This window comes from Gymnodraco acuticeps, unplaced genomic scaffold, assembly GCF_902827175.1.
Source record: "Gymnodraco acuticeps unplaced genomic scaffold, fGymAcu1.1, whole genome shotgun sequence".
In the NCBI taxonomy this organism is placed as follows: Eukaryota; Metazoa; Chordata; class Actinopteri; order Perciformes; family Bathydraconidae; genus Gymnodraco; species Gymnodraco acuticeps.
Window position 1 is genome coordinate 1,056,620 of NW_022991187.1, and position 13,620 is coordinate 1,070,239.

Here is a 13,620-nt window from a genome sequence, read left to right on the forward strand (position 1 = left end):
GGGGGAGACCACAATGTTTCTATAGTTCCCCGTCTGTCTCTTGATCTCTTTCCCTTTTATCAGTTTTATTTTCCATGTAAAAGTTCTATCCTTTCTTAAACCTGTAAAATGTAACTATTTTCAATTGGTTTAATCCAGTATATGACTTTAAAAAAAAAAAACATGAAACAGTTCTGATCCTGCAAAGGGCCGTTTGTATGCTACTTTTTTATTAAAAAAACAGAGCCACACCTTTGTTCCAATGTAAAGCCAAAGACCGCCTGCACTCCACTGAAGCTGTGCTTTGACACCTTTTGCTTTTTGGTCAAAGCAAATAAGGTCTGAAAGTCAAAGGCATTTTAAGCCTGCAGTGTGAGAAAAAGTTTTTAGAGAGTACTTGTCCATGGACAAGTGAGTTTGGAAATGTGCTTGTCCGAATACATTTTTCACTTGTCCATATCTATACTTTGTGCATGCATTGCTGCACCTATTTTAAATATGATTACATATCAACATAAAGCACACAAGAATCTAGGTTACTGTAGGAAACATTTTATTGTTTATTTGTTCATATTGTTCACAGTGTCTGGTTTCTGAACTTCTACCATCAAGGCACATCAAATGAATGACAGATATAAAATAATAAGATAAAACAACTAAGTACTAACAATATAATGTTTTCTCCTCTGTGGGACTAGTAGACATGCTAGCAGAAAGGTATGGCTTCAGGCTCAGGGTGGTTGTTCACTGCAGCTGTCTCCCGAACTGTGGGGCAGCACTCCAGTGGTTCTCCTCACACCGAGCTATGGGGCAACAGGCACAGGTAAGTTGCTGTTCACTGCAGCAGGCTTTGGGGCAGCTTTGACATACCTCTTGGTCTTAGCAGATGTTTTCCATTTCTGGATGGCTGGCTCTGGGTCAAACTCTGCCACTGTGGTGGTGATGTGGCTGACCCTCATGAGTGACCCCAGAGTTTCATTGGTCATCTGGGATTTTCTGGATGTTTTTATGAGGTTCATGAGGGAAAATCCACGCTCCACGGCAGCAGAGGAGGGAGAAAGGGTGACCATCATGTACACCAGAACCAGGACGTCCTTCACATCTGGGTGGTTCTCAGTGAGAAGGTCACTTATGACCTCCTTGGCGGGCTGCCTCTGCCTGTACTTCAGTCTGGCCTTGAGAGCTGGCCACTGTCTAGGGATGTTGGTTACCATCTGTTCACTCAGGCCTTTGGCCTCAACTAATATACAGTACTCAGCAACCTGTTCCTGTTTTCTTCAGCCTATGTCTCTTTATTATTACTTTTTGTTTTGTTACTTCCCATTGTAAAGCGTCCTTGGGTTTCGTGAAAGGCGCTATATAAATTGAAATTATTATTATTATTATTACCTCCTCCTCACTGAGAACGGACTCGAAGTGGGTCACCATGTTCATAACCTGAACATCACCATATGTAGCTAGTTGTGCGTCTGATCTTGGGACGTTCCTGGGGTCAAGAACATGGAAATCACTGAAAGGGGTATCCTTCAGGAAGGAAAATCTCTTCTCTAGGAACTTCACACAATTCTCCAAGAAGGAATTCTTCACTGTTTCTGGAATACCTGTTCCTTTCAGTGAAGTGATGTGTCCATTGCTCTTACTGTCAAACTTGCCATCCTTGCAGGTTGCCATGTAGGCAGTGTAGACATCACCTCTATTATGCTTAAGGCCTTCCAACTTGATCCTGGCCTCACACAACTTTACATCAACATCATAAATGAACAGATCATTACTCTGGAATGCCAGACTCACGTTGGCCAACACTTCCAAGACATCTACCATAAAGTGGAGCCCATCAACAAACTTTGCAGACTTCAGTACCTTCAAGTACCCCACACACTTAGCTCCTTCGTCTGTTTTTCTGTTTGAAGCCTCTTCCATGTGTAGGATGACGGAGTTGTAATTTTTTATTACAGCCTTGTATGCCCGGAGTCTTGACGCCATCCACCTAGTGCCACAGGGTGCTGAGAAATAGACAGGATCCTCGTCTATAACGGCTGATATGGCGTTCACCTCCCTCCTACGTTTACCAGATCCATAGTAGAATCTGTAGATGGGGTCCACTCCTTTCTCTACGATGTCAATGAAGTCAGTGGCTTTGGTGGCATCTAGGAGCGACAGCTCCAGCTTATGTGGAGCACACCAAATCGAAATGAGCACATGCCCCAACAATTCCCGCAACTTCACAATAACTCCTCCCTTGGCACCTTGGTTAACGCTGGCACCATCAAATGTGCAGCCTATTATTTTCTTCTTTATGTCTCCATCTGTTAGGTCGACATGATGTAGTGCCTCGAGGAGAGCTGCCAGAACACCATTAGCATCAGCTGACTTTACAGCCATGATGTCAATGAACTCTGTCGCTGGAAGTCCATCTTTGACATACCTGAAGATAGAAAATAAATAAAGTACATCAATAAAGTGCAATAACATTTTTTTAAATGATTATCTTATATAAACCTTCCCACACCAGTGTTGCCTTCACCTTTTTTTAAGACTAAGAACACTAAAAAGCAACTTCACCTTCATTCGCTTTAAACAATTTATGTATATACTTTACCTGTTAAAAACTTTTAAGTTAACTGAAAATTTAAACTAATAAAATTCATCAATAAAATGATTGTGAATTAATTACTCATAAACAAAAGGCCCTTTTGGAGATAAAATGTAACTTAAATAAGACTTACAAAAGAATTCAAAATAATAATTACCTAACATATACATTCTCCTGTTCTGTCACAGATATATCCGTGGATCCATCTCCCATCAGAGCGAAGAATCTTGAAGCCTTGAGGTCTTCAGAAACTCTGTCCTTCTCGACTTCTGCAATGGCCTGCACAAATGCCTTGCACCCCTTATCGTTCCGGTACTGTGTAGGCATTTTAATGCCATTCTTCTCTTGAAGTTCGATGAGGCCCTCAAATGAACGGAAAGGCAACTTTTGTTTGGCGACATAAAACGCAGTGTTGAACATGGGTTTCAGTTGGTCGTCCATATTTTCTGCCTGCTTCTTGAGAGCCACAAACATTGGCCCTGTGCCTTTCTCTGTGACCTCTTTCCTTTGAATGCAGAGAAGGTGATATTTGCTGGATTCGTGTGACTGAAGTGACTCAATGCGTTTTGACCCTGTGACACCCTCGTACAGTTTACTGCTGTGGTCAGCAATGGATGGATATTCTCTGCAGACCTCACAGAACATGATGTCGTCCACACATCTTACCCATGGAAACTGGGTTTTCCAAGTCTCAATGAATGTTCTTTTCCTCTTGGGTGTCAGGGCGATGTCACTCTTGGCCTTTTTAGATGGACCAGCCATTGGTGAGATAACGGAACATGGCCTTTTAGCAGAGACTTTCTCGTGACTGGGGGGGGCCATCGTTCTGCTCACACTCTGGGACTTTCTGAGGGCTCGTTTCAGCATGTTCAGGCTGTTGTTCAGACTCCTGTTCTTGCAGACAAATTATAGATTTTTGTCAACATGAATGTTAGGTACTCGTAGACTCCCCACAAACCTTTCTGCATTTTTTGGGTTTTTTTTCTGAAATAATTTGATATGCCCCTTTCAAGCCCCTTGGTACATAAAGAGCCCCTTTCAATCCCCCCCTTTTAAAAGAAAAAAGTATTTTACATAGGTCTACCCCTTTTTTATTATTATTTTTATTAATTTCTTATTTAATAGTTTTTCATTATTTTAATTTTTATCTTCGATTTTATTTTTGATTTGATGAACCTGTGTGAATCTGTGCTGTCCTGTTTTTCACCCTTACCCTGTTGCCTACTGAATTTCCCCACAGGGATTGTAAATCGCTTTGGATAAAAGTGTCAGCTAAATGCAATGTAATGTAATGGATTAATAAAAGTCCCCTTTCAAGCACTTAATCCACTATTTTCGGACATAATTTATTTCAATTATTTTCCTTGTTAATGTAACACACCATTTTACAACTGTGAGAATGATGTGTACAAACCTACGGAAGAGGATTAGGGCCACATAAAAAATTTTTTTGTGAGGATTTGAAAAAAAAAATCTTTTTTTTTTGTTCTGAGAAAAAAGTCAGAATTCTGACTTTAATCTCAGAATTCTGACTTTAATCACAGAATTCTAATTTTTTTCTCAAACAAAAAAACATTTTTTTTTTTGGGAGAAAAAAGTCAGAATTCTGACTTTAATCTCAGAATTCTGACTTTTTTCTCAGAACAAAAAAACATTTTTTTTTTGGGAGAAAAAAAATCTGAATTCTGACTTTAATCTCAGAATTCGGACTTTAATCTCAGAATTCTGACTTTTTTCTCAGAAATACCGGTAACTGTAGAACCAGCTTCACTGCGATTTACACATTGCAGTAGGCAACAATGGAGGACGTGAGTGCATTTCTGCGCGCCAGAGGGGTCCAAGAGGAAACCATAATAAGTCATTTTACAACCATCTGCAATGTGTAAATCGCAGTGAAGCTGGTTCTACAGTTACCGGTATTTCTGACTTTTTTCTCCCAAATAAAATGTTTTTTTTTTGTTCTGAGAAAAAAGTCAGAATTCTGAGATTAAAGTCAGAATTCTGACTTTTTTTCTCCCAAAAAAAAACATTTTTTTTTTGTTCTGAGAAAAAAATCAGAATTCTGAGATTAAAGTCAGAATTCTGACTTTTTTTCTCCCAAAAAAGAAAATGTGGCCCTAATCCTCTTCCGTACAAACCTTCTTAGAAAAGAAAGAAATCTTTTGTTGCCCTCTTGGGGCCACTAGAACCTTCTTCTTCGCCATCGTATTTCATTTTCACACAGTTTTACGACACGACGTAAGTGAGTAAAAAAACGTAAAGCGGTTGCAAACAACAACGGCGGACACGGACAATTTGCGAATGAGTTATGCCTTTTGTAAGCTGAATTTATCAATAATTTGTCAATAAATAGCGGCGAAAAATGTCACTTGTCCATTGGACAAGTCAATTTAAAAATCTACTTGTCCAATGTTGTGAATAACCCGTCCCGGACGGTGGGACGTGCACTTTTTCGCACACTGGCCTGTCTGTAATTAAATGAGTCACGCTTTTCATAAAGCTGCCGGAATTCTGGGAGCACGCCGCGGAGGCATGGTTCGCACACGTGGAGGCACATTTCGCCTGCCGACAGGTCCGTGACGGGGACCTAAAATACTACCATGTGGTAGCAGCGCTGGGGAGCTCCACGTCGTCCAGGTTGGTGGGATTCATCGCAGCCCCCCCACATCATGGCAAATATGAGGCGATTAAGGCCCTTCTCCTTAAGACATTTAGCTTATCTGCTAAGGAGAGGGCCCGCCAGATACTTGACATTCAAGGCCTAGGAGACAGCAAGCCATCCCAGCTAATGGAGAAAATGCTAAATCTTCTAGGGGGGGGAAGATCCCCGGATTTTATTCACGGAGATTTTCCTGCGTCACTTGCCTCCCCGGGTACAGACGGCGCTGGCCAACACGCCTGTCACGGAGCCCCGTGCTTTGGCTGAGGAAGCGGATCGTTTTTTCCTGGCTACGCAACAGCCCGGGGCAGAGACGTTAGCCGCGACGCTCAGCGGCCCACCGGCAGTCAAGAAAGCGTGGCGGAGGCCGGACACGGCTGTGGCTAGCCGGCGTGGAGACGCCGGAGAGTGCGTTTACCACGCACGTTTCGGGACAAGGGCGAAGAGATGCATCGCTCCGTCTAGCTACAAACCCCCGGGAAACGGAGGGGCACGTGCAGGCTCCTCTTAGTCAGCGACAGCGTTTCGGGGAGCTTGTTTCTGTGTGACACGGGCGCTCAGCGGAGCGTAGTTCCAGCGTCGAGTGAAGACGTCGCCCGTGGGGGGCACGGACCGCGATTGACGACGGCTAACGGCAGTCCCATTCGCACGTACGGCGTGAGGCCTATGTGTTTGTGCATCGGAGGACAGCGTTTCAGCTGGGATTTTGTGACAGCGGACATTTCTTTTCCCCTCCTCGGAGCGGATTTTTTGTGTGCTCATGGACTCTTAGTGGACGTTAAGAATAGGCGTTTGGTTGATGCCTTAACGTTTTCTTCCCTCGTGTGCACACTTGGCAGCGCAGCGTACGACGGGCTGTCAGGCTCGCTGTCAGGTGCAGACACGTTTCTCAGACTGTTGGCCGAGTTTCCAGACCTGTCGTTACCCACGTTCTCTGCGCTTACCACTAAGCATGGCGTGGAACACCACGTCACTACCGCCTCTACGCCAGGGCCCGGCGGTTGAACCCTTCTAAGCTGGCTGTAGCGAGGGCGGAGTTCGCAACCATGGAGCGCCTGGGCATTGTCCGCCGCTCCGACAGTCCTTGGGCTTCCCCCCTGCACGTCGTTCCCAAATCGAACGGCGGGTTCCGCCTGTGCGGGGATTACCGCCGACTCAACGACGCCACTACGCTATCCAGTGCCGCACATTCAGGACTTTTCGGCGCATCTGGCCGGTACGGGGGTGTTTTCCAAGGTGGACCTGGTGCGTGGATGGATACCACCAGGTGCCCATGCACCCCCTGGACATTCCCAAGACAGCAGTGATAACGCCTTTTGGACTTTGAGTTCCTGCGGATGCCTTTTGGACTCAAGAATGCCGCTCAGACGTTCCCGCGGGACCTGCCGTTTGTGTTTGTTTTACCTCGACGACATACTCGTCGCCAACGCTTCAGTGCAGGAGCACCTGTCCCACCTCCGAGCCCTTTTCACACGGCTCCAACGAACACGGATTAATCATCAATCCTGCAAAGTGCCAGTTCGGGGTGTCGGACATCGATTTCCTGGGGCACCGCGTCACCAAGGGCGGTGCGACACCTCTGCCAGCGAAGGTGGAGGCTGTTGCGGCGTTTCCTCGCCCGCTCACAGCCCGGTCGCTCCGTGAGTTTCTGGGGATGGTGACTTTCTACCACTGTTTCATCGCCCGGGCCGCACACATCATGCGGCCGCTGTATGAAGCGTTGAAAGGCAAGACCCCCGTCCAGGAGATCGACTGGACAGCAGAGGCGGACGGCGCTTTTGCTGAGGTCAAGACCGCGTTGGCTCAGGCGGCTTTGCTGGCACACCCATCATCTACGGCTCCCATCTCCATCACCACGGACGCGTCAGACTACGCGGTCGGCGCAGTGCACGAGCAGTGGGTGGAGGGCGCTTGGCAGCCGCTCGCCTTTTTCAGCCGCCAGCTGACGCCTAGAGAACGCAAATACAGCGCCTTTGACCCGGAGCTCCTCGGACTTTATTTGGCCGTGCGGCACTTCCGTTTCATGCTGGAAGGCCGTGAATTTACGGCGTTTGTCGACCACAAGCCGCTCACCTTCGCCATGTCAAAAGTGGCGGAGCCTTGGTCGGCACGTCAGCAGCGGCAGCTGTCCTACATATCGGAGTTCACTACGGACATTAAGCACGTGGCTGGCAAGTCGAACCTGGTTGCTGATTGCCTCTCCAGGGTCGTCATCGGTGCCGTCCAGTTGGGCCTGGACTATACTCGCATGGCGGCAGACCAGGTCACAGATCCCGGCGTCCAGGCCCTGAAGGTGGAGAGCGCGGCGCTGCGCTTGGAGGACGTGGTGTTCGGCGACGCGGGCATTACTCTCCTGTGTGACGTCTCTACGGGCCTGGCGCGGCCTGTCGTCCCTGCCAGCTGGAGGCGTCCTGTGTTCGAGGCTGTGCACGGCCTGTCACACCCCGGCGTTAAACCTTCGGTGCGTTTGGTAGCGGCGAAGTTCGTTTGGCAAGGACTGAAAAGGGACGTGAGGACTTGGGCCAGGGAGTGCGTGGCTTGTCAACGCGCTAAGGTGCACCGCCACACGAAGGCCCCGTTGGAGCGTTTCCTGGTGCCTGAGAGGAGGTTTGATCACGTCAACATTGACCTGGTTGGTCCGTTGCCTTCCTCTCAGGGGTTTTCCTACCTCCTCACCATGGTGGACAGAACGACCCGTTGGCCGGAGGCAGTTCCGCTCGTTTCGACATCAGCCGCAGACGTTGCCCGGGCCTTCATTGCAACGTGGGTGTGTCGTTTTGGCACCCCGTCAGACATTTCCTCAGACAGGGGCTCTCAGTTCACGTCCGAGCTCTGGAACGCTGTGGCAGGCGGTTTGGGGGTTAAGCTGCACAGGACTACCGCTTACCACCCTCAGGCTAACGGCCTCTGCGAGCGCTTTCATCGCTCCATGAAGGCGGCCCTCAAGGTAACTGGGTCGACAAGCTGCCCTGGGTGATGCTGGGCCTGAGGACCGCACCTAAGGAAGATCTGCAGTGTTCTACAGCGGAGATGGTCTACGGTCAGCCGCTGAGAGTTCCGGGGGATTTCCTCCCAAATGCATCGGCTCCCTGGTCGGTGTCGGCCCAGCGGGCTTTCCTGCGTGACGCCGCTGAGGCCTTTGCTCCGATCCCTACTACTCAGCACGGTACTCAGGTGTCCCAGGTTCCCGCAGAGCTCCGCTCGGCGGAGCACGTGTTCATCCGGCACGATGCGCACAGAGGCCCCCTGCAGCCCCCTTATGATGGGCCTTTCCGGGTCTTGGAGCACGGGGACAAGCACCTGGTGGTCGACCTGGGTGGCAAGGCCGAGCACGTCTCGGTGGACCGGGTGAAGGCTGCTCACCTGGACTTGGACCAGCCTGTGGTGCTGGCTCGACCTCCGCGACGGGGCCGCCCCCCGGCCTCGTCCCCTGTCACGGATTTAAGACCTGTTGTTCCGGTCCCTCCCCTTCCGGGGGCCGCACAGGCGGGAGTCACTTTTCCGACTCCCGTGCTCAGGAGTCGTGGGGGTCGGCGTGTCGTTCCTCCCCGCCATGCTGATTTTGTTTATGTGTGAATTCTGGGGGGGCCTGTGTGGTGACACGTTATTGGACATAATTCACCTTGCTTATTGTGTTGCCACACGGACCCTTTAGTGGGGAACACCTGTAGCTTTAGCTGCCATTCCTGCTAGCTCATCAGGCAGAGCAGTTGATGTGTTAACCTCTCTGACAGTAATGGATAATAAAGATTGGAACTCCATTCTTAATACACCGCCTCCGACTCTCTTTTCACGGCACTACAATATATACGACTATGCCATAGCTAAATGTGTTAGGTGACGTCTAAAGGTGTGTTTTGCTCCGCTCACCGGTCCCTCACAGCGGGCAGAGCTGATCTCTCTCTCTCGTGTCCGGTTATACTTCACTCGCGTTTATGTCCAAATCCATCAGATCTAGCTAGTTCTAGCTAGTTCTAGCTAATGATATGGCTGCTGCCCCTCCCTACACGCAGACTCAAACCTCATCTTAGGCCCAAATGTGGCGCAAATTAGCTCCGCAGCCGTTGCGAGGTTCCGGCGCTAACAGTTCATGAGCCCCCACCCCCTGTCAACACTCGCGACACATGAGTGGCCAGCCTAAACAACAATAAGCGCTGCTTGGCAACCGTGTGTGGCGGCAAAGTGCAGGAGATATTTAGTTTTGCCGGTATTCAACATATTTTACCAGTCATAGTCCGGTAATTATTTACACTCTAAGAAGAGTCCTACACAACAGACATGGCGTCAAAAAGGAGTAATGTGTGGAAATATTTCGACCAGGTTAGTGAGTGCGGTGTAGAGGTCAAACTATGCCAAATTAAACTTATTTATACATGCTATATACCTTGCTATATCCGCAACCTCCGTTCCAGCTGAGAGGGTCTTCTCTACAGCTGGCCTGATTGTGAATCGCCTCCACACATGAAAGCTGTAGGCCTATAGCTGTCAAACTGTGATCACCAGTTCAATACATTTGACAAATTCGACTTGGTTTCTACACTTATTTGAACATGTATGTATTTCTAAAAAATTCTTGAAAAAAAATTGGGTAAAAAAAAAAAAATGTAAAAAAAAAATTCTGAAAAAAAAAATGTTACCCAATTTTTTTTTATAGGATATGTACATTTCGGTTAACCGGTTAACCGTTTTATGGGGGGTCGAATATTCGAATATACATTTGCTTTCAAATTCCCATCCCTACTCTGAGCGCCTGAAGCACTTAAAGTCTAGCCGGGTTTTCAATATCCAGAGACGCCTGGTGGCTGTAAAGGAGACCACCTCCAATCCCCTACCCAGACCTTTTCCATTTGGCCTAATGATGATCCAGACAGATGGAGCTCAGTGATAGAAACCGTCTCTGTTGGATCACTTAACACAGACATAAACACCAGAGCAGTTCTGACAGCAGTGTCTCATTGCTGATGCTTATATTGGATCGTCCCTCTGTTGACACCCCAAAAACACACCGTGGTGACTTTTCTACAGCAGTAGCGGCTGGTGTCGCCTCCATCTGTCCAATTGACCCTTTTGGGGAAATGGCCAATATCTCTGGGATTCTGGTGTAGCCAGACTTTATTTCCCATGTTCCAGACATTGTTTAAAAGTCCAATCAGCAACTTGAGAGGCAAGAATGTCATTGTAGTCGAGTGACGACGTTTACGACCGGATTGATTCTGTATTCACTGTATTTATTATTATCTGTGTATTTATTCCTATTTATAAATTTCCCATCTATTTACCTTTATTTTTGTATCATTTATTTTGGTACATACTTCTGATAATTGTGTATGTAACTGACTGTTTTTGCACTCTGGTTAGACCATCCTTAAATTTCGTTACACTGTGCTTGCATTTTTGTAATGACAATAAAGTAATCTAATCTAATTGTTTCACAAGTAGCAGTTTACAAGCTCATTTTAAGTTTATAAAAAGCTGAATCATCGTCAGATTGCATTTCGGTCAACGAGTTCTGCCTCTCTTGCTCTCCACACCGACCCGCTTCAAACAAAGCCTGCTATAACGTGATCTGACTACTTGGATTACAAACAGAAACCAAAATGCTTTCACCACATCAACATCTTGTCCTGTTGTTTAGATTCTGCGTTTATATGCAAGGTGTCTGTTTATAGAGATTACCAAGTGTCTAAATATATCTCCCTCAGTGCTTCTGATGTTTCTTCCCTAAAAAAAAAAGCTTGATGGTCTTAAGGATATTATATTTGTATTGTACTCCATCACCTACATCTTTTACACTTCAAGCATCAGTCACAGTCCCGCGCCGAAACAAAGCAACCTGTGTGAGGTGTTTTGTTATTAAGTGTTAAACTGCCACATCATTTGTTCATGACTCTTTAAAATGACAAAGCAGTCTGACAACGAAATGCCCCTAAGCATATACTTCGGAAGTATCATTCATTTCCAAATGACAAAACAATAGGCATCGTATCCACTTTTATAAGGAACTATGAGACACCATCTGTACGAGTTACTCATTGTTGTTCCAGAGCAACACATTGCTTAAAAGGCCACTCGCCAAAAATAGACTTTTATATGCACATCATCACAAAGTCCACTGCTTTCATGTTCTCATCCGTTCAGAGCCAAACATAGCTGGCTATTTATAGCAGTATCAAGCAACAAAACGTTCCTGTTTAATCAAACAAGTGACTTCTTATCTCTGTGCTGCCTGGCCGTGTTTAGGAATATTCACTGTCAGAGGCTGAAGTCTGCAGGCTGGAACTAAAGTGCTCGTTTTCATGTGATAGACTCATTTCTGTCACTGCGACAGTGTAGATAACTCGAGAGGAAAAACTTCCCCTGAATGGTGAAATATGTACAGCCCATTTCTTCTGCACTGTCACCTTTGAAACTTGATCATACGGGAAGCGTTTTGTGGAGATGTGAAAGAGGTAAATACCTGTGAGGATGATGACAGGCTGAGCAGGGATAAATCAGGTGTGCACTGTGACTGCTGTGCTTGTAGTTAAAAGCCTCAGTGACTTTTTTAGGGGAGAGAAACACTTTCAAAAAACCCCTTTCAACATCCTCCGAGGTCAAAGGCAGTCTGCTTCACAAACTGCAGGCATAAACGCAGCAGGTGTTGTCAATGGTCAGGAGAATAAAACTTCAGACTCTTTTCTTTCTGTGAGTAGAAAAGAGTGGGGAGCTGTATTCATCTGGTGCATGCAGCAGCTTGTATCCGATCCACTGCAGCCTCTTTGAAGACAGAAACATGGATTTCATGATTGTTGACAAGTTAAGTCTTGCAGTATCAAAGTTACAACGCAGCTCAAAATCATAGATAAATATCCTGTTGCGTCCGCCAAACTGACTGAAAGCCAACCATATTAAAGTTTACTATCACTTATGACAAAAATAAATGTCCCAGACGACAGGCGGCACAATTTGTCCGATTTATGTCTTCCTGATGATGTGTCTGACATTTTGGACCGTGCCTCCAGGGGGTGGTGGGGGGGACCTGGGACTTTACCGAGACCCCCACAAAACAAACCCATTCTTCCTGTGCGACTGTAACCGTTGAGCCCCTGTCAACACACAAAGGGTCCAGAGAGCCATAAAGCGGAGACCCAGGGGTCCCATATATCACCAGGACTGGACCACAGAGTGAAAACAATTTTAAAACACGTGTGAATGCTTCTTGCTCACCAGGGAGAAAGGACAGTCACATGGCTGGCAGGACGAGTTACAAATCATTAAGCGAGACATCCAGCATGTGAAATCAGCCCAGCAGGCGCCACTGGCAGACATGTCTCCAGACAGGCATGTTAATTTAAAACATTAGAAGACAGACGTGTGCGTTAGCAGACCACAATGATGTATCATGCAGACATTGGAGAACTGTACACACATTTGGGAGACTTTAAAAATACTTCTTACATATCTGGAGACAGACTCCACAGGGTAGCCCTACTTTAATGTTCAATTTGGGATCCATATGAGTCTATATCTTATCATTGTTACTGTTGATTTATAATTTCCTTTTTCTCCCACTACCAACTATAAGGACACATAAGAGCGGGATATCTGTTCCCTTCCTGCAACTACATTGTTTCCTTTATTTGTCTTTTTGTTTCGGTTCATTTGCACTATCCTGTTCCTTTTTTTGGGAATTGCTTTTGTGATATTTTTATTACTTATTTTTCTTGGTATAGGTACACATTTGTGTGTTATAGGGTGTAGTGGATGGCTGGGGGGAGGGGCCGGGCATCATTCAGATTACCTTTCTATATATGATCTACTTATGCTGGAAAGAAATCACTAAAGACAATGTTTAAAAAAAGGTCAAATTTGGATTGAGGGGTTTCGGAGATAATTAGAAGGGGGATCATGGTGGCGGACGCCTCAGACGAACCTTATTGTTAGTGGAGCACAGGTGACACGACAACACACACCTGTAGGCACGGCTCGTCCTGCAGGTTTGTCACGAGCACACAGGAAACAACAGCCACAGATAATCATCACTCTGCAAGGGTGGCAATCAGCTGATCAGATCTTCCTCTCAGTGACAGTGGACAAAAGCGGTTTGGTTGGAAAGAGCTTTTTTTTCTTTTTTCTCCCTGGCCTCAACTGGCTTTGTGTTTTCTAAGCACCATTCAGACAGATGACCCGCAGCAAACATCCTATCCACAAGAAACTGGGACACCAACTGATTCGAGGATATTTAAATAATTGTGGTGGTCGAGAGAAAAGGGAAAATGCTTTTGCTGGTTGCCATGGAAGAGGATTAAGTGAGCAATATAAAAAAGGCACCCATGGCTTTTGAATAGAAGTGTAGGAAGGGATTAGTGGCGTTAGAGAGGCCGCCATATGACCTTCTGACTGTTTAGTT

General features: G+C 46.5%; 2 protein-coding genes and 1 long non-coding RNA gene across 3 annotated transcripts in view; all 3 read right to left on the minus strand.

Moving 5' to 3' along the window:
* Positions 1-13,620, minus strand: part of LOC117561031 (smoothelin-like) — a 59,423-nt gene that overhangs the window by 42,005 nt on the left and 3,798 nt on the right.
* On the minus strand, positions 384-3,696 carry LOC117561035 (zinc finger protein 862-like). Its single transcript, XM_034238231.1, has 3 exons — positions 2,730-3,696; positions 1,369-2,404; positions 384-1,190 (listed from the first exon to the last, which is right to left on the minus strand). Exons 1-3 carry the CDS (start codon positions 3,437-3,439, stop codon positions 783-785), a joined length of 2,154 nt encoding a protein of 717 aa, XP_034094122.1. The 5' UTR covers positions 3,440-3,696; the 3' UTR covers positions 384-782.
* LOC117561057 lies at positions 3,926-5,186 on the minus strand. The gene is made up of 2 exons (XR_004571281.1): positions 4,711-5,186; positions 3,926-3,986 (listed from the first exon to the last, which is right to left on the minus strand). It is a non-coding gene; the product is annotated as an uncharacterized LOC117561057 (long non-coding RNA).